The sequence below is a fragment of the Chamaea fasciata genome, unplaced genomic scaffold (assembly GCF_029207755.1).
Source record: "Chamaea fasciata isolate MVZ Bird 193981 ecotype frontalis unplaced genomic scaffold, bChaFas1.0.hap1 SCAF_3, whole genome shotgun sequence".
In the NCBI taxonomy this organism is placed as follows: Eukaryota; Metazoa; Chordata; class Aves; order Passeriformes; family Sylviidae; genus Chamaea; species Chamaea fasciata.
Window position 1 is genome coordinate 71065786 of NW_027094088.1, and position 21325 is coordinate 71087110.

Below are 21325 nucleotides of genomic sequence, written 5' to 3' on the forward strand. Positions count from 1 at the left end.
CCCACAAGGAGCACATGGCTGTTGGGAAAAATGGCTCCAAGCCACACTCCAAAGATGTGCTGACTCCTAAGACTGCAATGCAGTGGAGAAGAAAATCTCTGCTGGCAGAGCTACTTCCAGGAAGGGCTCAGATTGCACTTAGGGTTGACTGCTAGGGAATGCAATCAAGGCAAATGGAATTGCAAGAGGAAGAACATTGGCTCATGCCTGTCTATCTGGAGTATCTCATAAAAATATCATACTCTTTTCAGATTTTTAGTTCATTCCTTGATGGACTACCATGCTATCTTGGTTTGTATCAGAATCAGTGTGGCCAGCAGAACCCGGGCAATGATGATACCCTTGCACTCAGCAATGGTGAGGCTGCACCTTGAATCCTGTATTTCAGGTTTGAAATCCTCACTACAAGAAGGACATCAAGGTGCTGGAACAAGTCCAGAGAGTGGCAACAAAGTGAGTTAAGGATCTGGAGTACAGTCTTATAAGGAATGGCTTGGGGACTTGGGTTGTTTAGCCTGGGGAAAAGGAGGCTTGGGGGGACGTTATTGCTCTCTGCAACTACCTGAAAGGAGTAGGTCAGGTGAGGGCTGTTCTCATCTCCCTAAGTAACAAGAGATAGGATAAGAGCAAACAGATTCAAGTTGAATCAGAGGAGGTTTTTGATGGGATATTAGGAGAAATTTCTTCATCAAAAGGGTTTTCAATCACTGGAACACCCTGCCCAGGGAAGTGGCTGAGTCACCATCCCTGGAGGTATTTAAAAGTTGTGCAGTACTTAGGGACATGGTTTAGTGCTGGACATGGCAGTGCTGGGTTAATGGTTGGACTCAATGAACCTAGAATTCTTTGCAAGCAAAATAAAAGAAATGGTTTAAAAAAATCTGTTTCTAAGTATTTAATATTTTTCCTTTTTGCAGAGATTTGGTATCTTTTCAAAGTAGTCCTGTCTCATAGTTTTCCTGTAAATTATAAGGGCCTGTTGAACTGAATCTGAGCAGAAATCCTTTAATTTTTTTGTAAAAGGAGACAACAAACTATAGAGGAAATGCACTTTCCCACATACTGAATTTGTTCCTATATTTTGGTGTTCTGTGACGACCAAAGGTCCAGTTTAGGACTGGATCCTTGGCTCAGCACTGTCCAGAGAAGGCTCTTTGTGAATAATTAGCAATCTAATGACAGAAAAGGTGTGAAAAAACCTGAGATCCAAAGTTTACTAAGTCTTTATGCCACAAATCTCTCCTTTCATTTAAACACAGAAAAATCAATATAAATTCCTCACTTTTTATGTTGCAGCATAAAGTTCTTCTATGTTTTTATGTCTTTATGAAGAATGTACAGAGGAAAAAACAGAGTGAAAGAGCTGAATGTTTTTAGTTTTACATAGTCCTGCATTCCATTTCTGACAACAATCTGTATTCCTCCCAATCCTGAAAACAAAACAATTTTTATTTTTGGAGAAAACTTTTCTTGTAGAAAAATAAATGCTGCAAGCACCAGTTTTAACTGTTAGGGATGGTATTATCTTTTTTGAAAAGAAACAGTCTACCTCTTGTCCCCCCTGAGACTGCTTGCAGCATTGAGCTTCCTGTGTGAGTCAAGGACAGTGACTTTTTTTTGGAATTATGAAGTCTACTACAAAATAGTCTACTTTTCCAACCTGATCGATTCTGTGATTCTGTCCCGCTCAGGTGCGCTTGCAGCCCCATTCCCTTCCGTGGCTCCAGGGAAATGAGCCCGCACGGGCAGGATCACCAGGCAGGGGCGGCTTCAGAAGGCAGCACTTTTTTATATTTATTAGTAGCACGCAGACGTTTAAAGATCCATTTCCTACGAGCTTTGAAAATTCATGCCCCTCACCCCTTTCCTTCCTTCGGGAAAAAAGGCAAACTGAGGGAGACCGCCGCCGCCCCCAGCTCCGCCCCGCGCATGCGCGCAGCCTCCCCGGGTGGCGGCGGCCTGGGCGGCCTCGGCGCCGCCAGCGCCACTATGGGCTGAGGGCAGGCGGCGGCAGCGGGGGCTGTCCGCGGCTCCGCGCTGGGCGCTCCGAGGATGGAGAGAGCCATGGAGCAGCTCAACCGGCTGACGAGGTCCCTGCGCCGCGCCCGCACCGTGGAGCTGCCGGACGGTAGGAGCAGGGCCCTGACGTAGCGGTCGGTCCCGGCGGCCTCCGCGCCCGGGCTGGCGGGGATGAGTCGGGGCGGCTGGGGAGAATTGGGAACGGGCTTCCTCTCTCCGCCTGTGGCAAGCTCTGTTCATTTGTCGCGCTGACAGCAACAGCGGCGTTCCCTTCCTTCCCCCCCTTCCTCGCCGCCTCCGTCACGGGGCGCGGGGGATCCCTGCGGCTGCTGCCGCCCCTGAGCCCGGGCGGGTGCGTGGCCGGGGTGCCGGACACCGGCTGTATTCGCTTTTAAAACCTTCGCCGGGTGCCTCGTCGATGACAGAGTAGTGATGACAAGTCTTTCTGTGTTTTTATCTATTTAATTAATTATTTTTTTTTTTAAGTGGTGCTGAATTTTGTTTGAAAAAGTGTTGTAAGTCACTGTCAGCCGTCACATCCTAATTTTTTGTCTCTAAGCCACTTGGCATGGATGCTGGTTCCAGGGTAGATTTGAACACAGAGCTTCAGGCTCTTACGGCAAGTGATTTGGTTTTCCAGCCAGGTCTAGTTTTTGGGAGGACTAACTGTAAAACTCTTGGATATGAAAAATTTCTGTTCTTGTGAGTTATGTACTGTCAGTGTACTTTCTTCAGTGTTTGCTTTTATGGATGAGTCTTTGGGTGCCTGTCTGCCAGCTTTCATCGCCAGTGGTGGAGGAGAGGGAGTAATGTTCTGTTTTCTCTGTGCATTCCCTGTTTGGACTTCCTGGTGTTCTCCTGAACTCTGCTACTGCACCCTTCACTTATTGTCACCTGTCGCAGTTCCAGTGTCTTCCAGTGCAGTTGCTCACAAATTTCACTTGACAGGCAAGTTTCAGGCAGATTTCGCTGCTGCTTGTAAGCCTTTGAATGGCAGCAGTGAAAATTGATGTAATACTATTAACTTAAGCTTAGACTTAGAGAAATAATGGAGTAGCAGCGGTTTAACTAATTGAAGATGCTAATACGAATAACGCTTTGTGTAACCTGTATCAGTTGGAGCTGCTTTAAATTTACTCCAGTAATAATGCAGGCAAATTGATTCTGAATTTTGTCTGTTTTCTTCACATCTTGGGCATTTTTATCTTACACTTCAGAGGTAGTTACGTCTGTGGAATGGCAGGGCAAGTGCAAGCTCTGAGACCTTTGGAACAAGTACTTCTATCACCCTGTAGTGCAGAAGGAATGTGAGTTCTATGCATTTCCTAGGAACTGTATGGAACAAATCAGTGGGACTGATATAAGGAGATAAATGAGCTTAACACACTAAAGTCTCAAATCGCATTCCAAGAAGGTCTCTGTTCAGTGGCCATCCAACTTTGGGTCCTTCTTAGCTCGTTAGGTATCTCTTCTTTCTTGACCTTGGTGTTCCTTAGGTTCATGCAGGTCTGCCCAAGCTCTTTTTGAGAAGCAGGTTTGGCTTGTAGGATGTTGTTCCAAACATGTACTGACAGGATCAGCTTGGAATATTCCATCCTGGTCTAGGATAATATGTAGTTTGGTGGCTTCTTGTGTGCTGTGTCTGCCCTCTTGAATTATGATCTCCCTCCACACTCCCCATCACGTCTGAATAACCTTAATTTCACATTTAATTTGAAAGATACATCCATCCTTAAAGTGAGAGTCATAGTTCTCTCACAGGAAGTGGAGGTGTATGTTTGAATTTACTTATGCTGAAGAAGGCAATAAATCCAGGTATTGAACTTCCATTGCATGTGCTGTAGCCATTAGTGTATTGTGTGCAGTACTGACACTTCTTTAAGATTGTTATCTCTGCCAACTTCACAACATTGTCTCTGAGGAAATAAAGTAGTAAGTGTATCTTGCCAGGGCAGGATTCTAGATGATGAATTTCAAGTGGTTGTTTGTTTTGTTTTTTTTTTTAAGCAAGTGTTAATACCTGAGTCCAGTGCCAGTGAATACCCTGAGCTTCCAAGTAGAACTTCTTTTTTTAATCACTCTGCCAAAGTACCTTCAGCAGTTGTTTTCTGGACACTTGAGGAGTTGACACAAATTTCTGGATGCCGCTGTTAAGGCTCAGTGCCTGAAAAGCAGGTCTTGCAGCCCAAAGCTCTGACACTGCATTTGGTGTGTCTTTTTTTTTTTTTTTTTTTTTTTTTTTTTTTTTTTTTTTTTTGTGTCTTTATAAAGATTTGAAATGCAAGCAAGTTAGATAGCAAATAAGTTTGGTGAGTCCATGAGGTGTATAATGCTTTTTCTCTACCTGCTGTCATGTAGTTTATGTCAATTGGAGTTTTTTTATGACTAGAGAAAATAATCACCAAAGACAGGCATAAAAACTCCTTAGTCCACTCTTTTAATTACTTCTGTAAAGAAAAACTCTGAGAAAATCTGCATAGACTCCACAGTGTAGTTTCTGTTAATAGAATAGCAAAAAGTTAGTTTTGTAACTGTGCCATGAATGCCTGTTATGGCCCAGCTACACTCGTATTTGACTGTTGTCTTTTTCTACTTCACTATACTTGCAATATAGTTAAATTTAATTAAAATCAATATTAAGCATTTCACTTAAGTGTGCTGATATATTTTAAAGTTTTTTTCACCTTTTTTTAGTGTCTTGTATAGGGCTTGATGGTGGAAATATATAAAGATGTCATGTTTAAAATTTAGTTGATGTTCTTAAGTTTGGTTTTTTTGTTTTATTTGGAAAGTTTTATCTTCCTGCCAAGAGCTCTGTGAAACAGAGCTCAAGATTTATTTATTTATTTACTCTGTGTATACTGGGAGCTGATAATGGATAGATTTGTAAGAAGCGCTCAAATATTTTTCACAATTGATATTTATTTAGCTTCTATTTAATTTTATTTCAGGATTTTTTTCTCTCTGTGTCCCCTCCCTCCCAGCTTGTTCTTCCCCCAGCAATCAAATTCTAGGGGTGTGTGTTGGAGATGGAGTTATCTGATGCTCACAGAACTCTGCTGTAAGGAACAATATGTAGAGAGTTCAAACTGGAACTTTGTGGTGGTTGGTGACTCTCTGCAGTGTTCAGTCATAATTTCGTGTTTTGAGAGGCTTGTGTCTCTTGCACCATGTGTTTGCTATAAGTAATGTTGATTTCTTTAGATTTTGTTTTAAAAATTTTATAGCTGGTGAAATATAATTTGAATTTGACTTATCTCTGTTCATTTTTCAAAGGTGATAATAGATTAGCATTGCTTCTTTCATTTGTTAGCTGGGAACACACAGCTTCAAATAGGTGATAGCAGCAGGAATCGTGGAGCACTGTAGAACAATAATAACAGCAAATAGCATAGATGCAGCATGATAAGAGTTTCTTGGATTCTGCTTCATAATTATGAAGAATCTTTAGTTAATATTCAGTAAATATCACCTTGCCTACCTAGTGGAAGTAGTGAATGTGTAGAAGCATAGTGTGTAAAGGACATGAGATGCTGTGCTTGTTTGGGACTGTTTTAATTGTTTCTGTTATGATTGCTTTGTAACTTTGGATCAATGAAGGTGATGAGGAAAAGCTTGAAAATAAAAATTTTGTAAAAACAGACCTGTATTTCCATATCCTGAAACCATATACCTGGGTTCTCAGAAAGCATAGCCCCTCCTGTCATAAGTTGGTATCTACACGAACAATCTGTGAAGATTGTACTCTCAAAAATGGATAGCTTGTTGAAGGGAAAAATTATAATTGTCCATAATAAAAAATCACATATTAATATAGTTATTATAAATATTATAATTATTATAAGTGAAAAGATTTTAAGTTTTGTCAAATTTATCTTCTAAAAATAGTGTTTTACTTCAGGAAGTCTATAAGTGATCAAACAGGCTCATCACACCCATGCAGTGTGCTGGCACTTGCAGCAGTAGTGATGACAGAGACTGTGTGACTGATTGTTGGTGTGTTCCCACCACTTACGCGGATCTTTGTGTCCTGGCCTTTTATCCTTACCTTCAGCTGTGAAATATGAAACTTGATTAGAGATGAAAAATTAAGATGAAACTTACTGCACTCAGGTATTCAAGTGTAGAGACAAAATGGAATGGTTAGGAAGTAATTTAAAGAAGTCACTACTACAAAATCACAGTCTCAGGACTATGGAAGTCACCTTGGAAGACAGGAAACTTCCTTCTCTTTAAAATTCAGTAGCTAAGTGTTTTTGTTTTGATTTTTTTTTTAAAGCACATTTTTTAAAAACTGTGATTGAATTAACAGAATTATCAATTCAAAGAAACTGATGCTCCACTGAAAATTCTGTAATTTTTACTTTGGAGAAGGAAAAAAAGCCACATTGAAATTTCACGTGCTGCAATTGTGTTAATTCTCTCTTTTTATCTAAGTACGATGGCTTTTTCTTTATAATGAAACTGTGTAAAAAGAGCGATGTATTCAAGTGAACAGTGGACATTTGAAAAGGTAAATAAATGTTTACTAGATACATTTATTTTATGTAAAAGATATCTTTATGCTAACGGAGTAATGTTATTTCTTCCCAGATAATGAGACTGCTGTCTACACACTGATGCCGATGGTGATGGCTGACCAGCACAGGTGAGAGCTTCTTTAAATTTACCTTTTTTTTTTTTTTTTTTAAGATCTGAAAAACCCAGCATGTTTGCTGAAGTTGTAGCTCCTAAAGCACTCTCAGGAAGTCCTGCTGCTGAATGGCTGAGCTGTGTTCTAATTTGAAGTTAGTCACTGACTGTGTGCATCCCTGCAGAGTTTTACCTGTTTTGATTTATGCCATAGACCGGAACTGGGATTTGTTCTGTTGAAGCACATAGGAAAATCTGCCTGGGATAAGAACAAAAACGTTTTTTTATAACTGTGTCTTAGCTCTGAGTGTGTATTTATGGATGACATAGAAGCTCTTAGTCTCATTAGACATCTCAGAAAGACACGGAATAAGAGTTGGACAATGAGATTGATACTTCTGGAATTTCTGCAGATGAGCAGCTGTTCCTCTTAGTGAGTTGTCCTCAAAGCACTTGGAACCTGGAGCCTTTCTAATGCCAGCTAAGTGGGGCTTCCTTCACATGAATTCTGTAGGGAAGCAGGCAATAACTCATGCTGAAACAGTAAGCTGTTTTTCCAGCCAGGATAAACATCTGTTCTGCTATGTAATATTTTGAGATTGCATGCAAGAGTTTTAAATTGTGTGATCAGCCCATTGCTGCAAGTTGAAAGGTTATATTTAAATTTTTTATCCTGATCTTGTATCCTTCTACTTCATCATTATGATTTCGCTTACCAGTCTTCACTCTGAACTTTGCCTATGTTTGGGAAAACTGTTGGACATGTGGTTGGGGTGATTGTGGTAAGGAGGAAAATGGGAATTTATATTTTGTTTAAACCAAGGCTGTTGAAATGCTTGTTTTTCATATTTGTAAAGAAGTGATTTGGTTGTTCGGTCTAATTCTTACTAGTTTACATTTGAAGCAGTTTCCCAATGTCACAGTTCATTTTTTATGTACAGTAAGAAGTAGAAAGGTATTGTTAAACAGCAAAAACTGTTTGATCTCTTAGTAATTAGTTGGAGGGAAAAGAAATAGTGATTAAGTAAGAAATTTGTGTATAACTTACAGTATAAACTTTGCTTGGATAATGTGAGATATTTTTAAAATTAAATATTTTTCTATTTGAAGGTCTGTCTCAGAGCTGCTCTCAAATTCAAAATTTGATGTGAATTATGCCTTTGGACGTGTGAAGAGAAGTTTGCTTCATATTGCTGCAAAGTAAGACTTACTTGAGCCCAGTCCAGAAGTTAGCAATGAAAATATTGCCACAAATCTAAGGCACCAATGTAAGCTGGAAAACTCTGTAGTGTCAGTTAACATTTTGTTTTCACACTTTCTGTATCTTGTTTGTTCTTCCTAGTAATGTGCCTGCCTCATAAAGAGGACAGATTTTACACATGATATCAAATGGCTTTCCAAATTCCAGTGAAGGAAGTTTGGCTAGATGCTTTTTAACCTTTCTGTGGGATCTCAAGTGTTTAAAAAAATGCAGCTGTGATGTGCGTCCTGTATAGCTGGGTTACTCTTGCCTTTGTAGAGGTAGAGAACTCTCATTTGCAAGTGCTGATTGTTTTTGAGGTATTCTAAAACAGTGGGAAGCATTTGGATGTTTGTTGGGAAGCAGCTGTTCCAAAGTACTTCTTGTGACTGCAGCTGAAGGGAATGTAGCTTGGCCACTCATTTCTAGTAAGTTTTGTATCCTGGATAGAGGGCTTAAGTGCAAATTTTGATCTACATTATTTTTTGTTTGTGTAGTTCTTTAATGGGGATAACTCTGTTTTATATGTAACTCTGCCAAGACAGGTTAACATCATATAAAAATAAATGAACCAGATAGTTTTTGACATGACCTTTCAGAAAACTAAACTTAAACTGATGAATGGATGCTCTGTGTTTGGCTCCCATTTTAAATATCTTGAAAGTTCTTACATTTAAACTGTTAAAAAAAAAAAAAAAAAGAAAAAAAAGAAAAAGAAATAGTACTAGTATTGCAGATGTTTAGCAGTATTTGGTCACAGTAAAGGTGGAAATTCCAGCTTCTTAAACAGTCTTTTAGAAACAGCTGTTTCCTAGCTATTTCATCTCAGAATTACATATTGCTTATATAAAATTTACTTAAGGAAGTACTTAAAAAAATGCAATCAAATTTTTAGCATATGCTTTAGAGGTATATTTGAAAATACACTGTCCTTACTGATTCTAAAGATACAAAAAGTTGTGTTACACTTAGTTTCTGGATTGTCTTTTATCTTGACTTAGTTATTGGGTCACAAAGGGGTCATCAAGCTGCTGGTTTTGCAACATATTGTACAGTTAGTCTTCAGTTCCTTTGGCTTGTTGTATAGCGGTTCTGACTTGGGAGGATTTGTAAAGATGGATTAGCTGGTTGCAACAGATACAAAAATACTGTTTTTATCTTTTCAATGAGCTCTTCCTCTTGAAGAGTTCAGGAGCAAGATAAACCTGTAATGCAGAGCTTCTGTCTTGTTAGTGACATTGGTTATCCTGAAGAGCTTCTATATTATGTAAAGTAAAAGAGTTCAGGTCTTTATTACAGGTTCAAAATTATTATCAAAGAAATATTTGTACAAGATTCAGAATTTTCGTGGTATTCACTTTTAAATATACCTTCCAGACACTGAAGCATAACAAACCCCAAAATATTTAATGGAAAATTTAGTCCTGTTAATAGATTAGAGATGAGGGAGGTGAGAGAAAATAGAAAACAAACTTTTAAAACAGTTTATAGTTTAAAGAATTGCTGGTCTTAAAAACTCATTGTTGTGTTTTAAAGTCATTGGAATCACAGAGATGGCTGGCATCTATCCATTGCTGCAAATTATATTTGGTCACTTCTTGTTGCATTAAGTGACTTTCCTTTAGCTTTGTGTAGCCTCAACTCTGAGGGTGTAAAACAATTTTATTTAAAGATGTTCTAGTGAGTGTGATCTGTACACAATATTGCTGTTCTCTTTATGCTAATTCCGATTTGTGGATATCCTTGTTATAGTTTTTCCCTTTCTTATTTTCTTCTTAGCTGTGGATCAGTTGAATGCCTTGTTCTATTATTAAAAAAAGGAGCAAATCCAAACTATCAGGACATCTCAGGATGTACTCCTCTCCATTTAGCAGCAAGGAATGGGTAAGTTTTTAAAATGCTTAAACTCTTAAAAAATTTTGTGCATAATGCACTTGAGCTGGCATGTTCTGTAATATTTTTGCATAGTTCAAAAAAACTCCTTTCGTTTTCACTTTTGAAAATAGAGAACGTGGAGATTAAATTCCTTTCTTTGAGTATTCATAGAATAATTTTTTATAAATAGTAAGTCATGTCTGAAATACCAGTTCCAGCGCCAGTCATTTTAGTGTTTTCTGTTAATCGGGGACATAATGATTCTTACAATGTAATTAAACAAGGGGTACATTCCCCTTTTAGTCAGCTGAGTAAGAATAGGTCTTGCTGGGCTTGGAGGGGGTCGGAGACATCTGACTCTTATCTCAGGATGAGACTGAGATAGTGTCTTTAAGAAAATTCTTCTTGCAAGAAAAGGAATATAAAGTTGGCCTGCACAGTGTTAGGAGAAGGGCAGAGAAAAAACCAAACCAGCAGCCAAGTACCTTTTTAAGATCCTACTTCTTGAATTGTGATATGTGGAAACATGCAGCTATAAAGGTCATGTTGTCATTTTCTTTTTAGAACGTGTATATGATCCAGTAACTGAATTGTATCACAGCTGGTACTTCACATGAGGAGGTGATAGTGTTTAGTAGCTTCTGAGTATGTGTGAGGTCCGTAGGAGAGGAAAGAAGCAGCCAAGTGGTGTATGATGAAATGCAGAAATACACACAGGAGACAGTTATGTGGAAATGAAGTATAAGAAAGATATGAAAGGGACCAAATAAAAAGGAAAAGTGAAATAAGTTTGTAAAGGTAAAGCACTAAGAGCGTTAAAAATGTTAAAAAAAGAAACCATGAATTAGGAAAAAGTACCTCTACTTTTATTAAGACAGTACTTGTATTTACCAAAGATTTGCATAGTTTTACAATTACTGTCTCATTAAATAATGATTTAGTGGTGTACTGTAAACATGTTCACTGACATGTACAGGTGGCAGTGAACTTCATGGACTTCTGTCCATGAACTCTGGCTTTTTGTCTTTAAAGGGTAGTTCATGCAGAGCTGAAACTGTTAGAGTAGTGGTTCAGTGTTTCTGCACTTTCCATAAAAACAACTATGATTTTAGCCCTCTGTTGTTGTTTGCTGTCTTTGCAGTGTCTGAGTCTCTGTGAAGATCACTTCTTTCTTTCACATGCTCAGTACTGTACTCCTTATAAATTGGAACCACCTGCTATGCTTAGAACAGTGATAAATTAGTGGGTGGAGCTCTAAGAAAATATTTAGTCTTTGTAAGTGATTTTCCCTGACTGGATTTTAATGTATTCTTTTGCTTATAGCCAGAAAAAATGTATGAGCAAGCTGCTGGAATACAGTGCAGATGTCAACATTTGTAATAATGAAGGCTTGACTGCAGTAAGTGCTATTAATTGCCATGATGTTCTTGAAATGAATGAAGAATTTGGAGATTCTTGGTTTTTAAGCTTTTGCCGTCTTACATGTAAAACAGAACTGCTGTGTGTGTCCAGTGCCGTAATCAAAAGATGTGATCAAATTACCTAACCATATGATTGCATTGTTCAAAGCTTCTCCTAATATTATGCAAGGCTTCTCTTTGTGAAAGTGTTGACAGTAATACAGCCAGATATAAAATAATTTTTCTGGGATATATATATATCATTGCTAAAGTAAACGTGTATCATCATTTTGTACTTAGATTCATTGGTTGGCTGTCAATGGACGAACAGAATTGCTTCATGACCTTGTTCAGCATGTCAGTAATGTAGATGTGGAAGATGCCATGGGACAGACAGCCCTCCATGTAGCTTGTCAAAATGGACACAAGACAGTAAGTTTCTAAATTGTATGAACACAATTGATTTGTGAAGAACTTGGTAATGCCTCAAAGTTGTTGTGTTTTCTTTATAAACTACAGAGTAGTAATACACATGAAAATGGCTACAAGTGTGAAGAATGCTGTTGTATGTTTTAGTATCTGCTTGCACTTCCGTGGGAACAACTTATTTATTCTTGTGAAGGTGATTGATCTCAGTGCTTTTGGGAGTTTCGGTAACTTACTGGATACTGTTCAGCTCTTCTCTACTGTTATTATTGGCTTGTTAATATCAAATTTTATATAATGTTAAATGTTTGAAAATGTTTTTCCTTATTTTTCAGGCTAGGTTTAATTCATAATTGTGCGAGCTATTATATGATTTTGAAATCTGAAATATTAATTTACTGTGAGTAAAAAAGGAAAACAGAGTTGGATCAGTTACAGTTTTGGTTCTAGAAGTAAATGAGTTCAAATAAACTCTTCTGTTAATGATCTGTGTGAAGAATTTTTATGCTTGGTCTTGGGTTAGGGCTGACTATATTCAGAGTATAAGTCTGGATGCTTTACTTGACCTGCGTTACAGCCCTATAGAGTTATACAGATTGCCATCAGAACTATTTACTGCTAAAAAGAGTGAATTGTAATTCTACCCAGATTCTTTCTGTTATCCTTGTCAGTGGTGGATTTTGGAAGGCCAAATTCTGAAAAACTGTTACCTATTAATGTAGCAAGTTCATGTGACTGAAATGTATCAAAAGTTGTTCCGGGGTCTGCTCAGTGTTTACATACTTCAGGCATGCGCTGAATAGTGGCATGCCAGTGGGGTTTTGCAGTGCTCCTTTTCTCCTTTTCTGAAGCTGGTGTTGTGTTCCCTTGCAGACGGTGCAGTGTTTGCTGGACAGTGGCGCAGATATAAACAGGCCGAACGTCTCTGGGGCAACGCCACTGTATTTTGCTTGCAGGTTACTTACTTTTAACTTTTAAATACTGACCTAAAAGTGAAGTATTTTTCCCACTCTTGTAATAACCGATTAGAAATTACAAAATAGAGGAAACTTAAAAGATGACTGGTATTTAATCTTGTCTCATTTTTGGGTGTAGTTTGGGTGTCTTATCTAAATACTTAGGTTAGTACTGCAGCATTATGTACCTCTTTCTAACAGACATGTTAAATACATACCTTTGCATGTTCTAGCATGAGTCATACATTGATGATTACTGAACTCTTTTCTGAAAAAAATAATTCTGCCAACTTAGATTATTTTGAGTACAGTAAAAACAGAGCCTTTTATAAGGCAAGTTTGGGTATTCCTTAATGTAAAGTATGTTATTACAGGAAACATGAAATGTGCATATGTGTGTTAAAGTTACAATGTTGAAATAAAATTGCATTGTTGCTGTGATCAGTTCTGTTTTCTTCAAAGTTTAGTTACCTTTCAAAATTAATCATATATGATAAGTGATCTTCTGTTTTAATTAGAGCATCTCTGTGATTTGTTAGATCATTTACCATTTTTGCAGTCCCTGTGCTTTGGTTTCAGGTTAAATAGTTCACGTAGGATTAACTGTTACTATAAGCAAAAGGAGAAGTGGACTGACCTGCTGGCCTGCTAAGAGTTATGTCTGGGAGCCATGGTCTCTGGAGATAGTGTATGTTGGAAGAAGGGAAGTGGAGAATAAATAGCTGCTAGCCTTGGTCCTTGATTTAGGGACTGGTATTTGTACACACTTAAAAAGAAGTAAACAGCTTGTCTTGGCTTGGAGGTTTTTCATAAGAAGGGAATGTGTCTAGTATGGGAGTCATATTCTTTAGAAATTACCAGCTGGAGCAGCTGGTGGTGCCTTGAGAAGGCTGACCTGGAACAGAGACTGGACAGAGCTAGAGAATAAAGTAGGTATTTGTTAAAAGGCCTTAAAGGATACACCTTGGGCGAGACAAGAGCCTGGCCAGGGCTACATCCAAGATGGACCCAAAATGGTCAAAAAAAATATGGATGATTTGTCACCACACCTCTACAAGTGTTGGTCCACCTACATACTGTGGTCAACTGTCCAGCTACAGCTCCAGATCACAAAGTCCCATCCTTCCTGTTTTCTCTCTTCAGTCTACCGTTGTTATGCATTTGGGCCCGAAACTTGCAATGGTTGTCCTTGGTCTCAAGCTGGAAAAGGATTGCTTTGTCTACCTACTCTGTGAAGAGAGCTCACTAACACTCAACAAGAGACCCAGAACTACACACCTAGGCAGCACAGAACCTGAAAAACATGAAAGCTAAAACTTAAGGCATCACTGGCGGGGTAGAATGAACAGGCTGTGTACTACAGCAAACCTGGAAAGAAAGGTTGTAGGTGCCTGTTGACAGGGAGAGCAGGATGTAGTAGCTGTGACAGGTGGTAACTGCAGAAAGTATTCCAAGTCTGAGTCTGAAATACCTATTTTGTCGATGTGTTGGGTTGTCCATTTAGTCTAGAGAATTACAGTGAAGATGATGCAAGTAGGTCATTAGTCTTAGTTCCTTTCTGACCCTTAGTGTTTGTTTGCCTTGGGACAAAGTCTGGCACATTAGATTAACCTGTTGGCTTCCTGGGCTGGAAGGACAGGACTGAGAAGAACTCAACTGGGAGCTATTGAGAGACCAGTGATGCTGTCTCTTGCCCCTCAGCTGTTAGTTGTCACTTTACTTGTGCCCTTTCTGAAATGATAGGCTGCACCTATCACGCTGAGGATGCAGGCAGCCTCTTAAATGTTCCAGGATGCCAGATACTCATATACATTGGTGTAAAGGGTGTACTGCAAACTAGCTTGAGAAATAAAACTTCACTGAAAAAACATGTATCTGTAACCTTATTTGCTGTGTCTTTTTTATCAGTCTTTCATTTCACCCTTTAGATGCTTCTCTGTTATGTTTGGCAGTATATGCACTTAATGCTGGTGAAGGCAATATTCAAGTAATAGTTCTGTGTGTTCCTAATGAAGTAAACGCTGATCACTGGTACTCAAGTTCTCATTTTTTTCAGATGAAGGGGTTTGGGAAAGTGTTGAGAGGTATAAAATAGTTGTTTTTTATGTTTTCTGCAAATTTTTATGTTTCATGCAATCCTGGCATGTTGGGAAATTTTTGACTTGAGGGAACTAGGGGTCCTCTGCAATTTATAAGCAGATTAGTGAATAGACTGTGAATAGACTTTGAATGCAAAAGTGAAAACTCACCACTTCTAGAGACTATGCAGGACATTTATATATAGAAATTAGAGCCATTTAAGTGATGTATCTCTTGTGCAAAAAAAAAAAAAATTATCAGTAAAAATATCTTGCTGATGTTTTATTGATGGTTAAAGCACAATTAGATTGTTTTTTTCCCCAAATGTGGTTGAAGTGAGCAAAGAACTTGGCAAAGAGAACTTCCTCTGTGAAGTAAATTAGGATGTAAATTGAGAAAGAGCTCTGTTTTTGCAGGAAATGCAGCTCATAAATATTTGAGGCGAGGCTAAGATGAATCATTTCTGAATGAGGAGGGTGGCTCTGACTTCATAAATGGCCTGAATTTTGCACTGCTTTTTTGCAGTAACTATTTTCTTCTAGCTTATGTTGGGGCTTTTTTTTGTTAGATGCAATAAGGACAGATTTATGACTCATAATAGATCATAAATGCTGTATTAACTGTCTTTCTTCTCTTCTTTTGAATAGCCATGGCCAAAGAGACACTGCACAAATTCTTTTGATGAGAGGAGCCAAATATTTACCAGACAAGAATGGTGTCACTCCACTAGATCTCTGTGTACAGGTATTAAGTTAGCAACATTTTTTCTGTGAATTTCTGTGACTTACTACATTGTCACTTCATCACTATTACCTTTTTTTATTCTTAAGGCCTCCGAAAGGTGGTAGTCCTTTGGCAAAACAAGTGCAAAACATAATTTTTTTTTATCATGAAATTGATCCTACAGGCAGGTTCATAATTTCTACCCTTTACATAAGTCAGATGCAAGAATTGACCTAATGAGAGTGAGTTTCCAGAACTCCATTTGACTAGAAAGTTTGGGAATCCTTGCTGTAATGGTAGTAGACAATTTTGGTGCTTACCTGTCAACAAATAAGAGGTAAAGGTATACAGAAAGGAGTGATTTTTTGGCTTTTTACCTCAAATAATAGATTTTCTTTTCTCTTGAGCAGAGTTGCTATTTAAACCAAACAAGACTTATATGGTTATGATTTACCTTTCAAAGATATTTCTACATCTGGATGAGGAACAAAATTCTTACATATTTTCAACTAATAGAGCATTTTCAACTGTGAAACAGTCTGTCTTGTTAATACCAAGTACTCCTTGTACTGCTTGCTAAAGTGACTTCTTTTGATTTGTGTACACTTAGACTTTTTTCTGTCAGATCATTTGAAGGTCAGTGTGTAAATAACACAATTGAATGGAAGCTTTTGAAAGTTTGCTGGTAATCAGACTAGAAAATTGAACTGAAAGGTGAAAAAACCAAATCACTGCAGTGAGTGGACATCACACTACCTTTGTGCACGTCATTAGTTTGTCAGGATAAAGTTGAAATTTTTCTGATTTTTTTTCTGTATTTTCAGATTATTTCAACCTCACATTATTTAATTTCTGAGGTGTCCTCATGTGTGTAAGTCTTGCACTTGAAATAATTGTATGTGCAAGAGTGCTGTCTCCGGTACCTGTGGGATATTTTTGGAATGTTTTACTCTGAAAGCTTTATTTCATAGACTATCTGTGGAGGACCTTGATCCAGTTAGGTTACTTACAGTATTTCTTATTGGATATAAGAAACTGAGTAAGTCCTCAGCTCTGGTCACTGGGAAGTGCCAGATCTCTATACTCCCTCACTGCTGACTTGATTGTGAAACTCAGAGTAAGACTTCTTTCTTTGTTGTGGCAGAATGACTTTTCATCACATAAAGCCACACAGAGTATGATCAGTTTCAAGGTTTTCTGCAGCCGCAGACCTGTAAGAGAATATATGGCAGGAGAAGTTTAGATTAGATATTAGGAATAATTTCTTCATGGACAGGGCTGTAAAGCATTGAAGAAGACTGCCCAGGGAAGTGGTGGAGTCTCCACCACTGAAAGTGTTCCAAAAACTGGGGATATGGCACTTAAGGATGTGGTTTAGTAGCATACATAGGGGTGGTGCTAGGGTGATGTTTGGGCTTAATGATCTCACAGGTATTTTCCTGTGATTCTATACCAGTGTGTGCTTAATGGTACAGTTGTTATTTTTTATGATTAATGTTTTGAGTGTCTGCTTCAGTCTCCAGTTTTGCAATCTAGTGCACCTCTTTACACACAAAACTTCTGTTAACTTTTTTTAGCTGTGAGTAGTGACACCTGGTGTTTGTTTTGTAGTGATGATCTTGCTGTGTTCGAGATCATGCAGTATACAAGTTCATGATGCCAAGTAAGAATGGAGAAAACAATATGTTTTCTTTCTTTTTACATTGAGGGTTTTATTCTGTGCTTACAGGTTTGTTTTTCAAAGTCCATACATGTTTTTAGAAGACTGAAATTATAGATTCATATACTTCTTGCCAACATTACCTTGATCTTGGAGATTTGACTTTCATTAATTCTTACAGATTCTGGGTGGGTTTCTTTTTAATACTTAATTTATTGCTACCAGAAATGATTAAATTAATCTTTTTAATGTATGGTTTTCACTGAGGTAGTATCAACTGTCATTCAAAGAAGAGTCCCTGGAGTTGCAGCAGTTAATATGGTCATCTTCCCAGAGTAGAAATTGATGCATATTCAGGTGTTAGGTGTCTGCTTAAAAATGCAGCTATGTTAAATAAGATTTGATACAAATAAACCACAAAGTCAAGTTTTCTTCTTTCCAGAAAACATTTTTCTTGGAAGGGTGTGAAGTTAGTCTAAAGCACAAGTGGCATTTTATTTGTGTATTGATTTTAAAGTTAAATAACCTTTTCATGGGTTTATCCTATTTTTTCCTGTAACAAGTCCTATGCGTCCTATGAACCTTTAGAAAATGTTTGTTTTGAGGGATTAGATTCTGGGTGTAATTAAGTAGACATCAGCAAGAGGAAGAGAAGTGAAATCTCTGTTTTTAATCTCTCGTAATTTTTGGCTGAAGTCCTGTTCAATTGTACCTTTAGTTTGGTAAGTAGGAAAATGTTTTAAAAAAAAAAAGAAAAACAGGAGTGGATATATGTGAGCCAGTATACTGAAAAAAATTTGATTCTGTTTTCTCCCAAACATTTTGGGATCCCTAACTTTGTTACATTTTTGAATTTCAATTTATTTTAGAATAGGATTTCCCCAGCATTAAAAAAAAATGTAATCCTCTGTATAACGACATTTTAAATAGATGTTATTGGCTGTAATAGTCTAACTCTCAATTCTAATGTTTCTTTTAATTAAAATGTTTCCTTAGGGTGGTTATGGAGAGACTTGTGAAGTCTTAATACAGTACCATCCTCGGCTTTTCCAGACAATCATTCAAATGACACAGAATGAAGATCTGCGGGAAAACATGGTAATATGGGATTCTGTGTGTTATAGCCAGGGATCTCTCTGAGTGTGCTGGAGAGCTAAGTGCTTAGTATGAGTGGCAATCAGGACCACAGTAGTTGACCACTTAGGTATCTTCTCTACCACTAGGTACTGTCTTCACATAATTTTAAACACAAGAATTTGGAATTAAGTGTAGGATCTGTTTTCATTTAGTGTTGTAACAACACGTTTGGCAAAGTGATCTGGACAGTTTAAAGAGCAGACATCGCAAGCTTTAATACAAAGGTGCCGGTAGAACATTCTATATATACAATTACTTGGTGTAACAGGGCCTATTTTCCTTCATTTAGGCATTAGCTGCAGACATCCATCCTAGGATGTGTCTTGAGGCTGAGTCATTCAGAATTAACTTAAAAGTTTGTGGTCTGAGCACTCCTCTGTTTGAGGTTGCCTTGTACAATTAGAGTGTAAAAGATTGCAGCCACAGTTTCATTTGATGATTATTCCTGTGGATGAAACTATTCTGTTTCTTTTTTAATGGTGCTCTTATACCTTGCTTCTTTGGTTATTGGGGGGTAGTTCAATCTAAAGCAAAGAAAAATCAAGGAAAAAAGTTTTGTTTCTTGATTGTGTAAGGGGAAAGAAGCATGGGGTGCCTTTTCCTCCTTGTAAATCTAGCTCACTGTGGGTTTTTAATACATTTGTTTTAAAATGACTACAAACAACCTTACTGACTGTAAACAAAAATAACATTAATTAAGGTGTTGGCTGCCAATTTACTTAATTTAGTTTGCTAGATTTTTGACATTTTCATTTTCTCTGTAACTCCATTACTTCCACTCTAACACTGAGGATTTCCAAGTCAGTGTTTAAATTTCTGAGACATGGTTGAGTTTTACAGAGTGAAATGATGCAGGTGAGAATTCTCAAAGTGTATGTTAGATGCAAGGAGTGATGCGACAGATGATTTACATTAAAAAAGAGAACTGAAACAATGGAACAAAAATACCTTTTGTATATTGTACATTGTAGGAGTGAAGAAAATAAGTGTGAAAAATTTTTCATCTGTCTGAGTAATGGTGAAGCTGTGTGCAAATAACAGCATCTTAATGAGAGTGTATACAAAATATATTAGCTAAATGTGGTATAGTTCTGCCTTATTGCCGAAATGTAATTATATATTGAAAATTATTTTCTATGGCCAAGTCTGAGCTGTTCTGCTTAGTCTTGGGTAATGACCAGTTCATATTATCCAGAAGTGATGATATAAGGAAACTGGGTATGTGTTACAAGTCAGGACTCATATTTTAAATGTCATGAGTTGTTCTTATGTATTAATAATACAGGGTTAAGCATTCAGTGTTTGTAACATTCTCTAATGTTAAACACCCTGTAGTACATACATGACACTGGAATGTGTAGCTTTGCAGTAATCTTTGTAAATGATGCTAAAACGTTAACTGAGGTTAGATTAGAGGTTGTAGAGCATAGATGTGCATTATTATTATTTGATATTAATGCTTGGGTGATAGTGTTCTACATAATTGATAAATGATTGTTGATCTGATGCTCCGTGACACTATTCAGTTGCTTTTCTTTTACTTCTTCAGTTGCGGCAGGTTCTGGAGCACTTGTCTCAGCAGAGTGAGAGCCAGTATCTTAAAATCTTGACAAGCCTTGCTGAAGTTGCTACAACAAATGGTCACAAATTGCTCAGGTAAGTGTGAGGTCACAAGTCGATAAGCTGTCCAACAGTTAGTGTCACTTAATAGTTCTACTAGTTCAAACTATCTGATGCTCAGCACGTGCTGGAGTAGATGGATCTCAAATCTGATTTATATGTTAGTGTCTGTTTAGGTCACTGTCTTCACAAAGACTTCAAGAGAAAAAGTTGGTGTCCTTGTATAGCTGCCAGTATCCAGAAGCTTGAGTTGCAGAGAAGTGTATTTTTTGTTTGGTTAGTTTGGCTATGTGAGCCCTAGGTAGGGAAGCTTTTTAGACAACTGTCAAATCATTCTTTTTTCTTTTGTCTTCACCCTTCTCACGTTTTCTTCCCTTCCACATTTTTACTTTTCCACATGCTTCCTTAGTGTGCTTGAGGAGAGTTTTGTTACTTAAGACACCTGTCTCATGTTTGCTGGCTCTGGTTGCCTTGCATGGCTACTAATATATATGAGATAAAAGATTTCATCTACTGGTGTGCTGTCTCAGCAGCACAAGCAGCAGTAACTTGGGGAGATTCATGACATGGGCAAACGTATTTACCTGGTATGCTTTCCTAGTTTTTGTGGCATCTGTTAGAGTTTGTGCAAAGCACTTTGTCTGCAATTTGTTGGCACATTTTACTGTTTTTAGCAGCTAATAGATTTTGGTATAACCTTTATGCTTTACTAGAAAATCTCTACTGGAAGAGTCAAGGGTCTGAAAACATGAGTGAAGTTCCTTATTAACATGTTTTAGATGGCATTTTGGCAAAAAGAGGTTTGAGAATGCTCTGTAATCAGAGAAATCTGTCAGCGCAGGTTGTAGAGGATTATGACTTGGGAAGCTGCTTCTTAACTTGGGCTGGGCTCTGAGGAGCCTATCAGTGAGATGGAAAATAAATAGTATATTCTTACTCCTAGATGCCTTTTTTCTTCCTCATTAGTCATGTTACATTTAAATGGAGCCTGTAGATAGCAGGTCAGAACTCCTGGATGATGCTAGGAAATTCTTTACACCGTTAATAAATCTTCTTCTGGTGGGTGTTCACTTTGATGAATTAATGTAAAGGTCTGAATCCTTGAAACTTCATGGTTAAAGTATGTAGACATTAAAGAAATTTTGTTGCTGCGAAGATAACTTTTTGAAGAATTTCTGCTGTTGCTGAGCGTCAGTGTCTATCTGTTAACTTGTAACAATGTGTGAACTTGTAAAACATTCCTTTATGTCTCCAGGCTTCCTTAGAGTCAATAGATCTCCCACAAACAAATTGTGATAAGGTGTAAAACCTTAGTGCAGGAAAGAGTTTCAAACTTGCTCTGTATAAGGATGTTATTGGAAGTTGTAGAAGTTGGATTACATCATACAAGGTAGTCTTTGTTTCTGTTTCAGCGTCTTCACAGGTAAATTAAAGGGATTAATGTTTAGATTTGATTTGTTACTGTTACTGCTCGTCTGATTTGAGCAGCTCCCTGAGTGTGGCTGTAGAAATAGTAGCTCTGTTCCTGTCTCTGAGTTTGAGCTGCTGTGTGCTCCTG

At 37.8% G+C, this 21325-nt stretch overlaps 1 protein-coding gene across 4 annotated transcripts in view; it reads left to right on the forward strand.

Annotated features, from left to right (window-relative positions):
* Positions 1-1976: 1976 nt before the first annotated feature.
* Positions 1977-21325, forward strand: part of HACE1 (HECT domain and ankyrin repeat containing E3 ubiquitin protein ligase 1) — a 49894-nt gene continuing 30545 nt past the window's right edge. For 3 of the 4 annotated variants that reach the window (XR_010720064.1, XM_066179488.1, XM_066179489.1), the window contains exons 1-10: positions 1977-2128; positions 6613-6667; positions 7762-7851; positions 9671-9775; positions 11090-11165; positions 11467-11598; positions 12466-12548; positions 15275-15371; positions 18007-18108; positions 19697-19803. Coding sequence is in view for 3 of the 4 variants with exons in the window: in XM_066179488.1 (XP_066035585.1) it covers positions 2053-2128; positions 6613-6667; positions 7762-7851; positions 9671-9775; positions 11090-11165; positions 11467-11598; positions 12466-12548; positions 15275-15371; positions 18007-18108; positions 19697-19803 (923 nt within the window). In the remaining variant the exon portion in view is untranslated. Of the gene's footprint in view, positions 2129-6612; positions 6668-7761; positions 7920-9670; positions 9776-11089; positions 11166-11466; positions 11599-12465; positions 12549-15274; positions 15372-18006; positions 18109-19696; positions 19804-21325 lie in introns of those variants that run through there. The other variant, XM_066179490.1, reaches the window with a different exon arrangement.